Genomic DNA, 20,781 nt, shown 5'->3' on the forward strand with positions numbered 1-20,781 from the left:
AAATTCTCATGGTCCACCCCAGACCTAGTGAATTAGCATCTGCAGGGTAGGGGTCTAGAAATCTATATATTTTAACAAAATCCCCAGGTAATCATATGATGGGGCAATTTTGGAAAATACTATAAAGGAAAGAGATATTTATCAGTGGTTGCCTATTAAGGAAATTGTAGACAGGCAGCTCTCAATTGAAGTATTGACTGTATTCTAAAATTTCATTTCCAGTTCTTTAGATCTTGGAATACATTTTCCTAATGAAATGAAGTTGAAAGTTGTCTGGACCAGCTTTGAAAATCTATTAAATCTTGTTAACAGATCTGAAAAATTGTGAATACAGTCTTTAATTTTCAGACCAATCATATTTCAAAAGTTGAAGCATATATCCATAGAATATATTTTCCCATTGACATAACATTCTGAAAAGTGGTTAGGGCACCAAATTATATGCATTCCTTATTTACAGTGCTTTGTATACAAAATATGCCCAATGATACTGAAAAATAAAATGAAGTATGGCAAAGGAGATTTGTCTTCCTTCTCTGGGTACATGGAACATAGGCAACCTTGGACATTCTTATCCTCTCTCTCTTTGCAACCATTTTCTGCCTTCCAGTGGCCTCAGCCCTGGTGCCAAAGGGCCACATGTTATCCACTACTAAAGCATCTCTCCTCAGCTTACCTATCCCTGGCCTTATGCTCTCTTCCAAACTACCTATCTGTCCTCCTCAAACCCAGTCAAAACTCTTATTTCCATGAGTTGGTCCCATCTTGTCTTTTCAGCCATATCTCCCATTACTCTCTTTTACCCAATCAACAGAATCACCCTTTGGTTCCCCAAAATGCCTACTAAACTCTATTGCCTCTGCATCTTAGCACATAGTATTTTTGTGTGCAATGTGTCTCACCAAAAACCTGTCCCATTCACTCCATGGCTAAGTCATGACTCCAACTCATCCATAAAGGCTTCTCAAGCCCACTAGAAGTGATTTCCTTCTATAGGCTTTTATAGTAGTATATATATCCAGTGTCTTGTATGCCAGTTATACCTCAATAAAACCAGAAAATAAAATAAAATATGTCCTCTTCTAAAGCCTTGCCACAATATATCTTAAATTATAGTTATTTGTGCATGCTTTTTTATCTTTCCCATGGGGTTATAAATTTTTTGGGAATATTTATGACTATGTGACATGTTTGTGTTAGGCCACTGTTATGTACATAACAACCCTACAAGGTAAGTGTATTGTATAATGATTTGATTTATCCTGCTCAAAAATAAGTTATAGAAGGACTGGGACCTATGTTGTGCTCACAACAAAAATGCTTTGCACATAGTATATGCTCAATAAACATTTGTAGAAACTATGAGTGACTGAATGAAGTGGCATTATTCACTTTTTACGACAAAATTGAGCCTCAATAAGAGTGCTTTCCCAATAGTTATACTAGCTGGGTTCAAATTCCAATTCTAGAACCTCATAGCTATATAACCTTGAGCAAGTTGATTACCTCTCTGAACTTCGGTTTTCTCATCTGCTATATAGGAATTATAACAGTATCAACCTCACACACCTGTTGTGAGGAAAGCCCTTGACACTGAACCTGGCACATGGTATGTGTGTGATGAATGCTAGCTGTGACTATTATTCTTAAAATAAATAAATAAATAAATAAATGGGAACCACTCAGACTGTGTCCTCTCCTCCTTACTCTCCCAGAGGAAGAGAAGAATGACTGTCAATGGCAAATGGCAGGTACAGCGAAGTAACACCAAGAGCCAGCTTCATGCTTGGGAGAGAACACTACATCTCCTCCTCATGGTTTCTGGTGCTCCACATGTCCAGAGAAACTTCTGTAGTAACAAGCTATAGAAATGATCCCTGAAAGTATAGTCTTTATGACAATTATTTTTAAGCTGCAGAGGTAACAGTCTCTAAAGTCCTCATTCTTTCTAAGAAAAGGCATCCTGTTACTTCTATAACCCTCAGTATACCTAGCACTATGCATTGCCCGTAATAGCAGTTCAAAAAACCACTTCACTAAATTTCCTCAGTAAAGCCATCTTAACCAAAACTTAGAAAGAAATCATTGAACAGGTCTAATGCACATGACTGAACAACCAAAAGTATCTTCACCCTCCAGGTGAATTTGTATTTTAAAAGAGGATGTTGAACACAAATGAATCTCTAAGTGGTGAAACCGCAGGCATGTAATAAATTGAAAACAAAACTTCAGATCTTCTAGAGCAGATTATCTGGGGGTAGTGGGCTCCATGTTAGCCCATTGAGGAGCTCCATGAGTCTGGCCGCTCATTTGGCCCAAGAACTGCTTGAAAAACAAGAATATGTCTTATCTGACACTGTCTTGATCACCTGGCATCGTGTCTGACATAAACAAATAGCCAATACATATTTGTTAAGTAAATTATCTGCTTCCGGTCTGTAATCCTCACCCTGCTTTTAGTTGATTCCATTTCTCTTTATGACCAACATAAAAATCAATCATGGTGACTGATGTTTTGAGAAGGAGGAAGTGAATGGTTTACTCAAGCACCCTCACTTTGGAAAAGTAGTCCGACAAATACAAATGTTTTACTAAATAGTCACGCAGAGTATAGATAATCCTCTTCTAATGAAGTATTCATCCTGTGTCAGTTCAGTGCAGTTCAAAGGGATAACATCTGAAAAATGGAAGTTGTTCCCAGTCAGTGATACCTCAACTATTAAAGGCCTTGAGAGTCAACTTCCTTAATTAAAAACATATATATATTTTAGAAAAATAATCATAAAATACCCAAAGTACTGCCATATTTCACAAGACTCAAAAATAATTTCATTTTCATGTGTATGTATTTAAGCACAGAGTAAAACACTTCAGAAGAGAGCTGTTTATTTGCACAGAAGTGACCCAAGGCCAGGCTGCACAATTAAAGTCTAATTTTCTCTTCCCAAATCTCTTTCCTTGTCAGTGCCAACTCCTCTTCCACCTGGAAACTGAATATCCTTCAACTCTTAAATCTCTGCCTCTTTTTAAAAGAGGAACAACTCATATTGGTAACTTCTGATTAAATACATATTAACTGTAGAGAGTTGGAAAATACAAGTAAACAAAAAGGAGAAATTAAAAATCATCCAAACTCTACTTCCCAGTGATAACTACCATTAACATTTTGGTGTATATTTTTCCAGGTATTTTTTTTCTTTGTAAGATTTTATGTGTGTGTGTATATATATATATATATGATTTTATGTATATTTTTAACCTACATTTTCACTTACAATATGTCTTATTATTCTCTATCAATAAATCTTCTAAAGTATTGACTGGGTGTGGTGGCTCATGCTTATAATCCTAGCACTCTAGGAGGCCAAGGTGGGCAGATCACTTGAGGCCAGGAGTTCAAAACCAGGTTGGACAATATGGCAAAACCCCATCTTTACTAAAAATACAAAAATTAGCTGGGCATGATGGTGGGCAACTGTAGTCCCAGCTACTTGGAAGTCTGAGGCAGGAAAATCGCTTGAACCCGGGAGGCAGAGGTTGCACTGAGCCAAGATTGCACGACTGCATTCCAGCCTGGGTGACAGTGTGAGGCTCTGTCTCACAGGAAATAAACAAATAAATAAATAAATCTTCTAATCTATTAGTAAGTTACCCCCTCCTTTTTTTTTTTTTTTTAGCTGAGTCTTGCTTTGTTGCCCAGGCTGTGTGCAGTGGAGCAATCTCCGCTCACTGCAACCTCTGCCTCCTGGGTTCAAATGATTCTCCTGCCTCAGCCTCCTGAGTAGCTAGGATTACAAGTGTCCGCCACCATGCCCAGCTAATTTTTTTGTTATTTTTTTAGTAGGGATGGGGGTTTCACCATGTTGGCCAGGCTGGTCTTGAACTCCTGACCTCAAGTGATCTACCCGCCTCAGCCTCCCAAAAGTGCTGGGATTACAGGTGTGAACCACCACACCCAGTCAATAAATTACCCCTTTAAAAAGTTTGCTTTTTCAGGCAGGGTACAGTGGCTCATGCCCATAATCCCAGCACTTTGGGAGGCCAAGGCAGGCAGATCACAAGGTCAGGAGTTTGAGACCAGCCTGACCAACATGGAGAAACCCTGTCTCTACTAAAAATACAAAAATTAGCTGGATGTGGTGGCACGCTAGTCCCAGCTACTCTGGAGGCTGAGGCAGAAGAATTGCTTGAGCCCAGGAGGCAGAGGTTGCAGTGAGCCAAGATCACGCCACTGCACTCCAGCCTGGACAACAAGAGTGAAACTCCATCTCAGGGAAAAAAAAATAAAAGTTTGCTCTTTCAACACAGAATGGAAGAGCAGAATAAACTGGAACAGGGAGAGACATGAAGCAGAGAACCAGAAAGGAGAATTCTGCAGTGCTTGAGTACAACTTTATGAAGACTAAAGTTTAGCTAGTGACAAAGGGAAGAGAAAGGGGAGGACACTTAGAATGAAGAATCAACAGGCCTTGTTGATGGTTTGGGGAGTGAAGGGAGAGGAATCAGGAATGACTCCCAGGATTTTGCCTTGGTAGCCTAGGCCTAGGGAAAGCAGAGGTAGACTTCAGGGGCGAGCAGAATATAAGATAATGAGTTCAGTTCCCGACATTCAAGCAGTTAGGATTCTTCTGGCCACAAGTAACAGAAAACCTGACTGACCAGGGCCTAAACAAGTGGAAGTTAATTTTTCTCACAAAGCAAAAAGTATGAAGACAGGACATTCCAGAGTTGTGCAGGGCCCAAGAATGACATGAAGGAGCCAGGCTCTTCCCATATTTCTTCTCTAACACCTTAGAGCGGAGTGACATTCTAATGCATTTCAATGTATTACTATCTCCCAACTATAAAAGTATCCTATGAGAATCTATCAGAAGTCTTCTTACATTTATTTGGCCATAACTATATTTTATGTAAACCCTAGACCAAGCACTGGCAAAGCAGAATGGCTTACAGATTGCGATTCTGTTGTCAAGGAGGAAGGGAGGGTGGCTGCTGAGTAGCCATCCAGCAGGGTATGCCCAGCTTTGTGAAGTTTCAAGTATCTTCGAGACATGCAGAAGGAGGTATGCAATATGCTGTCTGGTGCCGTGGAGGGAGAACTGCAGCTGAGCTGTAGAATTGGAAGTCTCCCGTGCACAGGGGAAGCTGTGGAGCTATGGACATGCATGTAACTGCCTCCTAAGGATAACGTGGTAAGGAAAGAGACAGCCCTGAGGAACAAGAGCAAAGAGGGCAGGATAGAAAAATGAGCTCAAGCAAGGGCCTAAAAAAGAGCATAAACATAAGGGAGAAGAAAACCAGGAGAATTCATGAGAATCAAAGGAGAGTTTTTTTCCATTTCTGAGAAAAAGAAAGTGATCATCAGTATCAAATGCCACAGAAAGACCAAATAAGACAAACACTTAACAGTACCACCTGGCTGTGGCAATTAGAGAGATTGGTACATTGGAGAAAGTCGCTCGACAGGAGCAGAAGCTAGATTAAAGGGGACTGAAGAGTGACTGGGAAGTGACTAGAGACCAGGAAGCCAGAAATAGCTAGTCTAGGCTTCTATTTTTTGCAGAAGTTTGTCTGCAAAAAAAAGAGATGCAAAGACAGTAGCTAAAGAGGGGAACACTGTATAGGACACAAGTCTTTATTAATATTATGAGAAATTTAAGCATATTTATATAATTATTGGAGAGACATAATGAAGAAGGAAAAGCTAAATTTAAGAAAGAGGAAGTCTCTACGTCAAGAATGGAGTGAAAATGACAACTATGACCCAATAGTGCAGTCCTCAAATATTGCGTGGAGGGACTCTGAACTCAAAAGATGACAGAAGGACAGGGTACTGTAAAGCCACAAAGACAAACCTTAAAAGGGAAGAGGTCTGGGGCAAGATTGAATAGTCTAAGTCCAGAAGTAGCAGCAGGGAGCTTGAAGAATGCCAACAGCACTTTGGGAAAATGAGCAAACTCTATTTTTTTTTTCCTTATTAAGCAAAGAACTTTATTAACGTTTATTTCAAACTTGATTCCCAGGCTTTTTCAGCTTAATCAGCTGCAAAGAATGAATTGTGAATAAGCAAAAACTGAAAAGAGCTGCAGTGTCCAAGGGGCTTGGGCTTAAAAATATTAGAGATCTAGATTTTATCAGATCCATAAACAAAAATTTCTTAAAAAGCAGTCATAATATAAAATAGCAGCTCCCAGTAACTTCTTCAAGTTTTATCTTCAGAAGTTGACTCAATTCAGTTTGCCTCATTCTTGGAAGCCTCATCAAAATTCTCCACAAGATCTGGAACTTCATCAGCATCATCCTCTCCAGTAGCAAGTGGTGCTTTTCCATCTACAGATTGTTTGGGCAGAGCTTCAGCCAGTCTCCTTAAACTGGTCAGACTGTCTGCACCAAGCTGGTTTAAAATGCTGGGCAGCATTTCTGTCAGCTGCTTTGTCTCAGCATGGCCTGTAATGGTGAAAGTGTTTGCTGCCAGAGATGCCTGAACTTTAGGGTTGTTAAAGTGGATCACTGTTCCTTGGTTTGTAAACATATTCCCCTCTTCAATACCAGAGATTTTGTTTACCCTTAACTTCTTTAAGGAGAACTAAAGTTTTTTATCATCTGCTATGGCTGCTCTATGAACCACCTTCTTCTTTCTACGAGCAGTTCCTTTCCCACCAATGCGCACTTGTGCCTGCAATTTCTCGAGTTTTTCCTGGTTCATAATTGTTTCTTTCATCTTGTCAGAGCAGATAAGGGTCCGCACAGGGGACTAGGGTTGTTGCTCAGGGGGTCTCAGGTGGACCAGCTTGAGCAAACTCTATTTAAGAGGGCCACAAGCAAACAGGGTCCTGTGGGAGAACCATTCTTCAGGCATAGATGGAGAAAAGGCATGGAGGATATTGTGGGGTTTGGTTATAACAGGACATAGATTCTAAAGAACACAGAGGAAAGAGTTAGGAAAGAGGTCTCAAGAAAGAGGAGAAATGGTAGAGACAAGGAAGTTCAAAGCTGAACAGGGAGGGCTGCTGGCTAAAGGTAGAGGGCTGGTGACAGGTATCAAAGACCACTGGAATGCCTGGCATTCATGCTCTGATAGAACTCCAACGCATGGTCAACAGCCCTGTAACATTTTGTTACAGTTCCAATTAGAATATTAGAGATATGTTATTAGAGGAGACACTTGAAGAGATGGATGCCATCTTTTCAAATGGCTCTGTCTCTCCTAACACTCAGTAAAAAGAAGGCATCTTTATTTCTAGGAAAGAATATGTAGGGTTGGCTACTAAATAGTAAGTTTCCTAATAAAGGGGGTCTCTTGTTCTCAGGTCTAGTCTAGGACCTAAAAACACATTTGCAACAGTTTTTTACATCATTGAACTCAGGTAACATGCCAGCACCATGCTAGACCTTTTTTTTTTTTGGTGACTATAAGACCATTTATGCCTTTAAGGAACTTATGATCTCTAGAAATACGTATTCTAAGTTCTGAGAAACTGAATTTAAAATGAATCTGATGTGCCAGATGTGTGAAAACAGTGCTTCTCAAATGTTAATGTGCATACTGTACAAATAAACTTAGGATCCTATTAAAATGCAGATTATGATTAAGTAGGTCTTGTTCAATGGAGCCTGAGAGTTTGCATTGCTAACAATTTCCAGGTGATGCTGTAGATGCTGTTCCATGTTGATACGTGGAGCATCCAGGAGCTAAAGATTAGCAAAAACAATTTATTGTCTGATCTTTTCTTGTCTGCCCTATAAAGTTCTGATAATCTTTCCTCCTTTCCTTGCTAACCCTCCTGTCCAGTATCCATTTTTCTAATTTAAAAAGTCAGGGGGTGAGGGCAGAAGCAGGGAAGGGAAGCTAGAAAACCTCATGAGGGGCTTTTTCTTCTAAGCAACTATTAGCTACATACACTGCTTTCATGAACATGTCAAACACCTATCTCATATGATTAAATACTTCTGTGGAACCACTAATATTTCAAACAGGGCAACTAAATATTCAGTAGAAGAATAAGAGACTGAGAACAGCAATTAATTCTAGTTATGCCATATGGCAGCATAGAACACTGGCTGGAACCTGAAAACTCAATTTCACAAGAGTCTTACTTATTCTGAATTTTAATCATTTTAGGATTAGTAAACATATGCCTACCAACCTGCTCCATTTACACAAAATTTTGAAGCATAATCACACTGCACACTCAAAAATGATTGGTTTTTCCCAAATGGACTTAAAATTTCTCTCCTACCAGATTCGCAAAATAAAGTAGCTGCTAACAGCTCCAGTTTAATCTTCCTGTTCAATATAATCTTCACACAATTATTTTAAAGAATAGTATCACTTGTTTCCTTGCCATTTTCATCATCAGCTCACAATATTGCATGAGTATAATTTTCTCTGGCCTTGGATTTCTCAGCTCTGTGTTGGTTCATGAACCCTCCTATCCCTATGCACTCTCTTTCCTCCACCGTGCCTGTCACTGCTGAGACACCCATGCCACCACATTCTTCTATCTCACCACTCCAGAATGGAGATTTTATCATTTTCAACATATACTTCATCCCCAGTCCTCTTAGAACTAAGATACCTTCATGTCTCCTTTACATCTAATAATTTCCAACATAAGGACAGAAAAATCAGTTCTTGCTTTGTGAACTTTTGTCTCTGGTGCTTGAGAGACTATCCTAATATCCCCTGAACATGTTTTAGTGATAACATTTGCTGCACTAGGGCCAAAATGATTTTCTGCCACTTTCAATTCTAGTTCAATAAAAGAATAAGAGCTTTGTTTCTAACCTCTGTCATTTTTAATATCATAAAATGATTTTTAAATTGTAAAATTGAGTTCTATTTCCTACTGGACTACCAATCTCATATTAGCTTTTGTTTTATCAAATTTATAAGAAAAGTCAGAAATTACCTTTCCTTTTTTTAAAAAAAATCAAAATTTCAGGATATCTCAGGTAGAATGTTTGAACTGAATTTTAGCTCTTAATAATTGCTGGTCTAGAAGTTTTAAAGAAGTACAAAAGTTAGCTACTTCCTGCTACTTATATCAGAAATAACAAACTGGGGGATTATCCTCTAGTTCGGTGTTACCCAAAAATAATGAGATTATTTCTAGAAAATTATCATCCTTACAAACCATATTTCCATATGAAGGAAGTCTATGATTTTCTGAAACTAGAGTGAATAAAATCCATGGTTTCTGAAATGCAAACTCAAACCAATCAAATATTTTTCATAACATTATATTATGGGGCCGAGTGCGGTGGCTCACGCCTGTAATCCCAGCACTTTGGGAGGCTGAGGTGGGTAGATCTCGAGGTCAGGAGTTCAAGACCAGCCTGGTCAACATGGTGAAACCTTGTCTCTACTCAAAATACAAAAATTAGCCAGGCTTGGTGGCACATGCCTATAATCCCAGCTACTCAGGAGGCTGAGGCAGGAGAATCACTTGAACTCGGGGTGCAGAGGTTGCAGTGAGCTGAAATCTCATTATTGCACTCCAGCCTGGGTGACAGAGCAAGACCTCGTCGTGTAGGGAAAAAAAAAACAAAACACTCATTATATTATGAAAATTTTCAACTCTGAACAAAAGTTGAAAGAACACTCATGTACACCCACAATCTAGTGGGTATATTCTGTAATTCACATTTTATTTGCTTTGTCATATATCCATCCATCCATATTCTTTTTTATACATTCCAAAACAAACTGCTCAAATTAGTACACTCCATCGCCAAACAATTCAGCATGGATATAGTTAACTAGACTTCAACATCTGTTTACCATTCTTTTAAACCAATAATCTTTAAAAGATGCCACTTCATTTTTTTAGTGGCTGGGCTAAATAAAATTCTAAATTCTAAATCCTAATATTTAAACAAATTCTGTTACTTTGAGTAATTTCTCACATATCAGTTCTCTCATCAACAAAAGAACAACGGCACTTGGTAAACATGATAGAAGGTCTAAATTACCAGATTGTATGGGCCTTGTGGTTATGGTAGAATTCACAAATGAGTCACTCACTAATATAACAGAGAAATAGCTAATTGGAGATTATAGGGGCATAAAATTTTCTGTAAATTATAATGAGAACCTCAACAAGGCTCACAAACTCAGAGGAAGCTTGAGTTTGAGCATTTATATTATAATATATCTTATATAAACCACACTGTATCTGCGATAAAAACTACTAGAAGCTGGACTATTTAAGAATGGTTCACTACAAGTCCGTATTTTGTAACAACAAAGCACCAGCATCAAATTAGAGTTTTCTTGGCTTTGCCATGCTGTGGTATTACTGGTTTATGAACTCTCTATTAATTGTCTGACTACAGTAAGAGTTGTCACAGGGATAGCACTTCTTTTATAAGCTGTTTGTTCCCCTACGCTAATTTTTTTTTTCATTCCTAAGATTGGCCCTGGCAGGGACACCCTTTGAAGCCCAAAGAAACAAAGCTACTATGAAACACTGCTGAGAGTTTTGAAAGAAATATGAAGAAACTACATCACACCTGGGGCGATAGGCTGAGATTTTCTCAAACAGGTCAGCAGTTGGTCTCTAAAATATTCCCATTGCCAAGGAGGCAGTGACATTTTGTGTAAATCAAAAACTAAAACCCTAAGAGATCTCATTTCCATTTTAAATGCATGGGGGCTAAATATGGATATCTAGCACTTGAGAAGTTTCTGTGGGATTGATTTTTTTTTTCCCATCTTCTCTGAGCCCTTTGCTGAGCGTAATATGCAGGACTGCTTTTCATTATCAACCCTGCTAGTACTGCACTTCAGAGAGACTAGATGAGGCTACACAGTAGGAGAGAAGATCCAGAATCCAAAGAAGAAATGATTCACATGGTGTGATTGTAAAAACCCACTTTATGCCCAACTCATTTTCAACAGAATCATGAAATAAAATAAAATCCCAAGAAATGAAGTTTCCTGCATCACATTCCAAATTTTAAAAAAAAGTCATAGGGATACCATAAAAGTAATCAAATAGTTTTAAGGTTTGGTTGGTAATGTTTGCATTTTTGTAGTATTTATTTAAAAAAAAAATCCAAACAACACTTTGCGGAAGCAATCTAAAAAGAAAACATACAATTATCATTAGGGGAATCTTCAAGTGACTCAGTATTATAGAAATAACATCAGAACAAAGAGCTTGGCTCCTGAAAGTTGGCCCAGTGCTCTTGCATTTCCCTCCCCTCTGCTCCAGTTTCCCTGTAACACGAAAAGTTGATACAGGGTGGGTCTATATCAGAAACAAGAGAAAACATGCAAATTAGAGAAAACTACCATCAGGAAGGTCCCAAGCCACAGGCTCCTAGAATCTACAAACAGATAAATACAGAGAGGCCTTTTTCATTGGCTTTTCTTAAACAGAGAAAATAGCATAGCTCTGGGACAAAAGACTAGCTCCAGATCAAATGAGACTTAAAATCAAAGCCAAAGCAAATGGTGATTAAATGAAGGCAGTAATTTCATACAGATGATCTTTTCATACACTATATGAATTAAGGGCTTCCATCTACAGACAGCGAGGCTTCATGTATTAAAAAAAGAAAAAGACACAGGATTTTCTGAGACCAAGACAAATCCATATTGAGTAGCTAACAGGAATGTGCCCAAGTGACAGTGATGGCTAAAATTCTATCAGGAGTAAAGCAAATTTCAGTGACCTAACTATATAAAGAGTATGGCTCACCTTATTATTCTAATAGGTCAGTCACACTGGAAAGGTACAAATTTAGTTACTTGCCTGTGTTCTAGCTCACAATTCAAAACTCCTTTTCACTTTTAATAGAACATGTTATTCTGTATGAGGAGCTCAGTACTGGGAAGAATTACACATGACCTAGTTTTGCAAGTGATCTAAAAACTCCCTTAAAAATACATTTTCCTAGGCATAGTGGCTCACGCCTATAATCCCAGCACTTTGGGAGGCCAAGGTTGGCAGATTGCTTGAGGCCGGGAATTTAAGACCAGACTGGCCAACATGGTGAAACCCCATCTCTATTAAAAATATAAAAATTATCCAGGCATGGTGGCACATGCCTGTAGTCCTAGCTACTCTGGAGGCTGAGGCATGAGAATCGCTTGCACCTGCGGAGGTTGCAGTGAGCCAAGACCACCCCACTGCCCTCCAGTTTGAGTGACAGAGTGAGACTCTGTCTAAAAATATATATACCTAAATATATATATATTTTTTCTAAATGTCAATCTAAAATCTTAAAGATATGAAATGAAAATATCATAGGTATGGTTTATTCTGAACCACCATGGACTATGATCATTATTACATGAAAAAATGTTATCTAAGAAAAACTTTTGTACTTCCAGATAGCCTCACATATGAAAGAATAAACAAAATAATCATTATGATAAAATTATAAGGAGAGTTACACATTTCAAAGCTATTTTGAAAGTACAGAGACTTGCCTTAAAAAAACATATAAGACCATCTTCCTTTCCAGGTCTTAAAAGTTAAGCCAAAAGATCAACAGCAAGTAATATTCTATCACTCTCACCTGTAGGGCATTCCAGATTAAAAGAGCAATAAATACAACCTCTCACTCCTAGAGAAGTAGATTCACAAAACTCTTCAACTCAATTGTGAAATCTCAACATTCATTCACTGAATAACAAAGAACTAAGCAGAAAATTTGGCTGATATAACTGATGATTTGAGAGATAGTGTTGAAGTTGTGGGGTTTTTTTCTTTCTTTCTGTAAGGATTGGAGGAAGGGACAGGACTGAAAAAGGAAGAAATGAGTTATTAACCTTCCAGGTGTGGTCAAATTATTGCTATGACTTGTGAGCCTTTTCAGAGCTATTTAAACTTAGATGGATTGTACAAGTACTTCCTACTTTTTTTTTTTTTTCTGCATTGGCACTGAAACTCCAGTACAAGTAGCAAAATTAAAGAACAGAAAGAGATGTTATGAGCAAATCTCGAAACTTGTGAATAACACAAATGTACTAATAGCACATTATATGTTCTTTTGATAAGCATACTTCATTTGAATGTGTTTTGTTTGGGGGTTTTTAAGCTCAATAACATTTAAGATAAGTAAAACTCCCTATATAATTAATGGTAATTGTATTTACAGTATAGTACTTCAAAACTCTTGCTCCCAAGAGTTTTATCAGGCTAACTCCTTGTCTTTCTTCCTATAATACAAAAATATCAGAATTATATATTCTTAAGCTAAATCTTGTTTTATAGCTAAATCTGTGTTAAGCTGAAAAGAAAACGTGGAATTCCCAAAGAAAGTCAGAATTATTTTTATGATGTTTCACACAGAGCTAGCTATAAGTTAGCCACCCACAATGAGACATGTTCAAGACATTCTTTCAGCCTGTTTAAATGTCCTGGGGTTTGTGCCATAACCCTGTTACACAAAGGTATTTCTTTTCTTTTTTTTTTTTTTTGAGACAGAATTTCGCTCTTGTTACCCATGCTGGAGTGCAATGGCGCGATCTTGGCTCACCGCAACCTCCGCCTCCTGGGTTCAAGCAATTCTCCTGCCTCAGCCTCCTGAGTAGCTGGGACTACAGGCGTGCGCCACAATGCCCAGCTAATTTTTGTATTTTTAGTAGAGACGGGGTTTCACCATGTTGACCAGGATGGTCTCGATTTCTTGACCTCGTGATCCACCCGCTTCGGCCTCCCAAAGTGCTGGGATTATAGGCGTGAGCCACTGCGCCTGGCCTCACAAAGGTATTTCTTTATTTCTTTCCATCTCAATATGATATAAATCTCCTGGTCTCTTTGGAACTCCTTCAGCATTATTAAGTTTTAAGGAAGGAAACAATGTTCTAAGTTTGTTTCCATTGGCTCTGTCCTTCACTTCCAACAGGGAGCATAAATGACTAGTTATCCCAAAAACGGCCATCAAGAGAGAAATTAAGCCATACCTCAATAATAAAAATATTCTATTTTTGGCTGGGTGTGGTGGCTCATGCCTGTAATGCCAGCACTTTGGGAGGCCGAGGCAGGCAGATCACCTGAGGTCAGGAGTTTGAGACTAGCCTGGCCAACATGGTGAAATCCTGTCTCTACTAAAAATACAAAAAAAAGATTGGCCAGGTATGGCGGTGCGCGCCTATAGTCCCAGCTACTTAGGAGGCTGAGGCACGAGAATCACTTGAACCCGGGAGGTGGAGGTTGCAGTGAGCAGAGATGCACCACTGCACTCGAGCCTGAGCAGCAGAGTGAGACTTAGTCTCAAAAAAGATATAAATATTTTTTTCTTTATCCCTTCCCCCACTCTCAATGTATTCTTGCTGTCAGATGGCCTCCACTGAATGAAACATTTAAAAAATGCTCTACTGTTTCTCCCAATGCATTAGAATGCCATCACGTTTCTGAGCGTAGATCATGTCTGCTTCAGTACAGGTGTTTCACATCTGGTGCTAATCCTGCAGTGACCACTGTAATAAAGCAGGAGGTGCTTTTGCCTGGCTTTCATCCTAACCATTTTCCAAAGGGCTCAATGAAAACTTGGACTTGAAATGTGAAAGCTGTTTAGTTTTTAAGGAGAAGGTTTAAATGAGGAGGCAGTTTGAAGAGCAGCAATGAAAATCACAGCTTATTACATCAAATACCTCAACAGGGCTTCATTTCCTTGGAATCACAGAAATTGCCATCCATTTTTATTTTGTGTTACATGGAAAATATTAGCCTTCATTGGTAACACTTTCAAGCAAAAAAAAAAAAAAAGAAGTATGTAGATAGAGATATGATTTTATTTTTTGTTTCTAAGTTTAAAAAAAATAGTTATTTTTTGTTTCTAAGTCTAAAAACAGAATAGCTAAAGTGATTTGTACTGAAAAACTGATGATCACTTGGAGAACACCCACGATTCTTGACACAATTGTCTTTTCCTATGGTCATTCACTCTAGACAACAAAAGGCAGCAAAAAGTACATTCTAACAGCTGTGATAGAGTCAGATGCTTCCATTTACAGCAAGTCCACAACCATGGCAAATAATAGTGAATTCCAAGCCAGCCATAAAAATCAGAGCTAAGCCCCTAGAGTTTACCAAGAATCAGAGGCAGTGGTATTTTTATTTCTCTCCACCCTTTTATTTCTAGAACAATACATGTTGAAGAAAGAATTAAAGGAAGCAAAAAAACAATAAGAGTGGGACGTTGTAAAAAATATATATGTAAGTATAAATATATAACTTATATTGATCTAGTTGTGGCTTTTCCAGATTATCTTGCTAGACATTTATCTACCTTCCAAATAAGCCTTGAAGTGCTAAATTATAGTTTTAGATAGGTTCCCCCCGAAATTTACCAAACTCCTAAAATATTATTCTCTTAATCTGACTAAAAATAGGTCAGGCACAGAGACTCAGGCCTATAATCTCAGCATTTTAAAAGGCCAAAACAGGAGAACTAGTGGCACCAAGAGTTCTGGACCAGACTGGGCAACATAGTGACACACTGTCTCTGCAAAAAGTAAAAAATTAGCCAGGTATAGTGGTTTACAGCTACTTAGGAGGCTGAGGTTGGGGGAATCACTTGAGTCCAGGAAGTCGAGGCTACAACGAGCTGTGATTGCACTACTGCACTCTAGCCTGGGACACAGAGTGAGATCCTGTCTCCAAAAAAGAAAAAAAAAGACTAAACTAAAACCTTTTAAATGATCTTCATTAATTTTAATTATTTTCATGTTACTGTATGATTCATGTATTTGTCATTTTTTTTTTTACTTTTTTTTTTTTTTGGAGATAGGGTCTCACTCTGTTGCTCAGGCTGAAGTGCAGCGGCATGATCATGGCCCATTGCAGCCTCAGCCTGCTGGACTCAAGTGATGCTCCCGCCTCAGCCTCCCAAGTAGCTGGGACCACAGGCATACACCACCACACTTGGCTAATTTTTTATTTTTTGTAGAGACAGTTTTGTTATGTTGCCCAGTCTGGTCTCAAACTCCTGGCTTCAAGAGATCCTCCAGCCTCAGCCTCCAAAAGTGCTGGGATTACAGGAGTAAGCCACTGTGCTTAGCCTGCCATGTACTTTTAAGTTTGATGACTTCTAAATATGTTTTCATGCCAAGCTTCTGAGGAACATATAACTGCCACACAACATAAGCAAATGTGGCATAAGTAAATATGGCAGCCATATATGGCACAATAGAGGTGATATGGCTGAGGAAGAGGATTCAGGAAAACAAGGGTTACATTAACAGAATGATGATTGAATGGGTAGATGTAAGGCAATTTCAAACAGCTTGCCAAAGGAAAGCCTCATTTTTCCATTTCCTTGTACAGTATCTAATTTCTGGCTCCTCATTTCCTCAGTCATCTGATAATTATGAAATTCTAAATAAAGTGTCATCTTTCTTGCAACAAGTCAATGAGCAGAAAGCTCCCATCAACAGTGCAGATATTTCCTAAAGCACCCGCTGATTATTTCCTGAATGTCTACCCCACAAACCATATAGAAAGTTCTTTGGGAACAAGAATTTGAGAACAAGAAACCAACTCCACCCCATGACAAATTCAGCTTTTGTGTGTGTTCATGCATGTGTGTGCATGTGTATATGTATGTATTTAAAAAGAGGATTAAGAAGTATAATAATATGCAACTGATGGTAATGAGTTACCACAAATTTGCCTTTTATTGCCAACTTAAGATTGAAATGTAGTCCTTTCTCAGTGCTGTGGTACAAATGTGGGAAAGAATTCCTCCTCATTGTGTATTTGTAACTACAGCTGCAGTAAAAGTGTTTTTGCATATCTTACCAGAGATTTATGCCAACAGAATCACCAGATACACCATTATAATTAGGGCATTCCTCCCCCAATTTAAAATAATTCCACCTTTATTCTGCATGCCACCCTTACAGTAATCATAAAATACAAAGGTACAAAGGGAAACTTGTGAAAATAAAAAATCCTATAGGTTACTAAGTCTCCAGGTACATAACTAAGCCTAAACTTATCTACTAATAAAGTAACATTACAGAGAAGTTTGTTTTAAACACATTTTCAACTTACCAAAAATTATAGACATTCCAACTTTTGCAAAAAACTCCCATCTTCTGCATTGTTTGTTTCAATTATTCAGGGCAACCCATGCTGATAATTACACAGTCCCCAGTTGCTGAGTAAAAGTGATGCTTAATTAGCCAGCAGGAAAGATCGATTAAGATCCAGCAGGGCATCTCATGAGGTTCTCTCACATTCCTGAACGGAATAGATTCTGGCTGTGCCCTTCTGAAGGATAAAATTCTCTGCTTCTATGGAGTTTCACTGCGGTTTTTAGAGTAGATACTAAGAATGGTCAGCCACGCAAATTAAATCCCAACCATAACCCTGCAGATGCTATTCCTTTTCTAAGAATACTCAGTTTAAACTTTCTGAATCATATTGCCACCAGGTTTGAAAAGATTAAAGGATCACTCATTTATCCCTTGCTCTCATTCAGTTACCCATTTCAAGCAATAGGTGGTCAGGAAATATATTATAAAGGGAAATTTTTATTTCTTCTTCCCCTAAGCAAGTGTTTGTGTCTGTCAGATGCTCATATTCTAAAATGCACAAATTAGGCCAGGGCCTCTTATTTTAAAAAAAAAAAAAACATAATATATAAACCCAGTCCAGGAATAAAACATCCCAATATGGTCAAAGAATCACCTTGATGAGTCTCATTTAAGTTTTCTATGAGGAAAGGAGATGTGGAAGTAAAATAGTACAAAAAATCACAATGATCATTATCTCATACTGCCTAACACCTTTTAGTTAATAATTTGGACAAGCATAAATGTTTAGTTTTCATCATTTTTTTAGTTAAATGCAAAAGTGGTCAATAAAGGCTAACATAAAAATTTAAAGCTAAAAGCAGAATAATTACCTCAAGATACATACATAATTATCAAAACATTTTTATTTTGGTAAACTATACTAATTATGCTTGCCTGCCTCCAATTCAATTCAGCAAATATTTATTAAGTTTCTACCAAGTATAAAGAACTATGATAGGTATGTCTTACTTAATGACTTTATTTTACTGCTTATAAACTGTTTTAAAGCTTACGAAGATTAATGGAACCAGTTTATACAAACCTGGCTTTGATTTGCTGAAAGCCCCGTAGAATATGGTCTCTGTGATCCCTTGCAACAGCGCTGAGGTTCTCATTTCGCAAACCTTCTGCCAGGAACTCTTCAGCATCTAAAAGAAAAGAAAAGTTGATAAAACAGAAAAGATGTACTAAGGAGAAAGGAAAATCAGAAGGATTAAGAAATGGGTATTGTTTTCTTTTTAAAAATGTTATAGTTGTAGCACAATGTGAATATGCTTAATGCCACAGAACTGTATACTTTATAATTGTTGAGATAGCAAAATTTGTATTATGTATATTTTACCAGAATAAATAAAATTTTATATATACCTGTAGATGAAATGTTCTAATAATCCAAGACCTTGCTATGAACTTAGAAAACTATCACACATATTAACCATAAGAAATAACTATTTTCTAAATCATTTAAAATAAACATTTATATATTAATTATCACTGATGGCAGAGGATAAACTGTCAATTTTTTTTTTTTTGAAGACGATGTCTCGCCCTGTCGCCCAAACTGGGGTAGAGTGGCATGATCTTGGCTCACTGCAACCTCTACCTTCCTGGTTCAAGCAATTCTTCTGCCGCAGCCTCCTGAGTAGCTGGGACTACAGGCGCACACTGCCACGTCTGGCTATTTTTTTGTATTTTAGTAGAGACAGGGTTTCACCATGTTGCCCAGCTGGTTTCAAACTCCTGAGCTCAGGCAATCCACCTGCCTCAGCCTCCCAAAGTGCTGGGATTACAGGCGTGAGCCATCGTACCCGGCCTGGGCTGTCAATTTCATAGACATGTAAATATTATGAATAAGTCACAGAAGGTCATAGGCCAATAGAAGCTAGCAAGAAATACCAATAAATAGAGCCAAAATAAAAAATAGAGCTGAACTGCAAAAATCAACAACAAAAGGGCAAGCATTCAAAGAAGAAACATTTATTAAAAGATACATAATCAATGAAAATGATAATATAACTAAGTGAAGGAACCCACATGGGAAAGAAAAATGTCTTCAAGAGATGGGAACTGCAATTAATGTGAACATATATTATAAAATAGAGACATGAGCTGGGCATGGTGGCTCACACCTGTAATCCCAGCACTTTGGGAGGCTGAGGCAGGCAGATCACCTGAGGTTAGGAGTTTGAGACCAGCCTGACCAACATGGAGAAACCCCGTCTCTACTAAAAGTACGAAATACAAAATTAGGCACATGCCTGTAATCCTAGCTACTTGGGAGGCTGAGGCAGGAGAATCGCTTGAACCCAGGAGGTGGAGGTTGCGGTGAGCCGAAATAGCACCATTGCACTCCAGCCTGGGCAACAAGAGCGAAACTCCATCTAAAAAAAAAAAAAGTAGGGACATGATGGAAATACATAATATGAAACAATTCATGTTATGCTGAAGGAAGAAACTGGGGGGCCTACAAATTTTCAAAGACAAAATACATTGTTAATGATTACAATTGCCAAATACTAGCTACACATTTTATTCTGCACAAAAGGTTTGTCATCCCCCAAAAGCATATAAATAATATAGTTAAAATTTTCCACCTCCAAAAATTGTCCCTGTAATATGAAACTGTATCATATATATCAGGGGTCCCAACCCTGGGCCACAGTACAGGAACCTTATTTTCTCAGTGATCTGATAATTATGAAATTCTAAATAAAGGGCCACGTGGTAGGAGGTGAGCAGCAGGTGAGCAAGTGAAGCTTCATCTGTATTTACAGCTGCTCCCCATCACTTGCATTATCACCTGAGTTCCACCTCCCGTCAGATCGGTGGCAGCATTAGATTCTTATAGGAGCGCAAATCTTATTGTGAACTGTACATGTGAGGGATCTAGGCTGTGTGCTCCTTATGAGAATCTGATGCCTGACGATCTGTCACTGTCTCCTGTCACTCCCAAATGGAACCATCTAGCAACAGGAAAACAAGCTCAAGGCTCCCACTGATTCTACATTATGGTGAGATGTATAATTTTTTCATTATCTATTACAATGTAACAATAATAGAAATAAAGTACCCAATAAATGTAATGCTCTTTAATCATTCCAAAATCATTCTCTCACTTCCAGTCCATGGAAAAATTGTCTTCCATGAAACCAGTCCCTGGTGCCAAAAAGGCTGGGGACCCCTGATATATACTATCAAAATAAATCACATATGCAATAGATGCAATGCAGAACTTGGATGTTGATGGTGGTCCTTTGTGAAATATTCAATTTCCAGGACTTTGTATCACATCAAAAGATACATTATATTTAAAAATTTGTTTTATATTCATATCATTTAACAACACCAAAAAAAAAAATCCTAAATAGCCATCACTGGGACTTTTGATGAGACACAAAGTCCTGGAAATTGAATATTTCACAAGGGACCACCATCAACATCCAAGCTCTGCATTGCATCTACTGCATATGTGATTTAATGGGTTCCACTAGGGTCCTCTGAATGCTAAAGAATGAGGAAATGAGAAACTGAATTAAAAGGCAAAAATAAATGGCATCTAAGATTCAATTTATGTAATATATCATAACAATAGAATAAAGGAAAAGAACCACATGATCATCTCACTAGACACAGAAAAAGCATTCAACAAAATTCAACAGCCCTTCTAGATAAAAATTCTCAACAAACTGGGAATAGAAGGAAGCTTCCTTAAACTAATAAAAAGCATCTACACAAACCCA

At 38.1% G+C, this 20,781-nt stretch overlaps 1 protein-coding gene, 1 non-coding gene and 1 pseudogene across 7 annotated transcripts in view; all 3 read right to left on the bottom strand.

Annotated features, from left to right (window-relative positions):
- The window catches only part of SKAP1 (src kinase associated phosphoprotein 1), a 324,123-nt gene that overhangs the window by 266,568 nt on the left and 36,774 nt on the right, over positions 1 to 20,781 (bottom strand). For all 6 annotated transcript variants that reach the window (XR_001107407.3, XM_012451850.2, XM_012451849.2 and 3 more), the window contains exon 2: positions 18,084 to 18,189. Coding sequence is in view for 5 of the 6 variants with exons in the window: in XM_012451850.2 (XP_012307273.2) it covers positions 18,084 to 18,189 (106 nt within the window). In the remaining variant the exon portion in view is untranslated. The remainder of the gene's footprint in view (positions 1 to 18,083; positions 18,190 to 20,781) is intronic.
- On the bottom strand, positions 1,678 to 1,893 carry LOC135270996 (small nucleolar RNA U3). Its single transcript, XR_010339154.1, has one exon. It is a non-coding gene; the product is annotated as a small nucleolar RNA U3 (small nucleolar RNA).
- LOC105716972 (transcription factor BTF3-like) lies at positions 6,052 to 6,736 on the bottom strand (annotated as a pseudogene).

This window comes from Aotus nancymaae, unplaced genomic scaffold (assembly GCF_030222135.1).
Source record: "Aotus nancymaae isolate 86718 unplaced genomic scaffold, 86718_ANA_hifiasm-v0.15.2.pri h1tg000072l, whole genome shotgun sequence".
In the NCBI taxonomy this organism is placed as follows: domain Eukaryota; kingdom Metazoa; phylum Chordata; class Mammalia; order Primates; family Aotidae; genus Aotus; species Aotus nancymaae.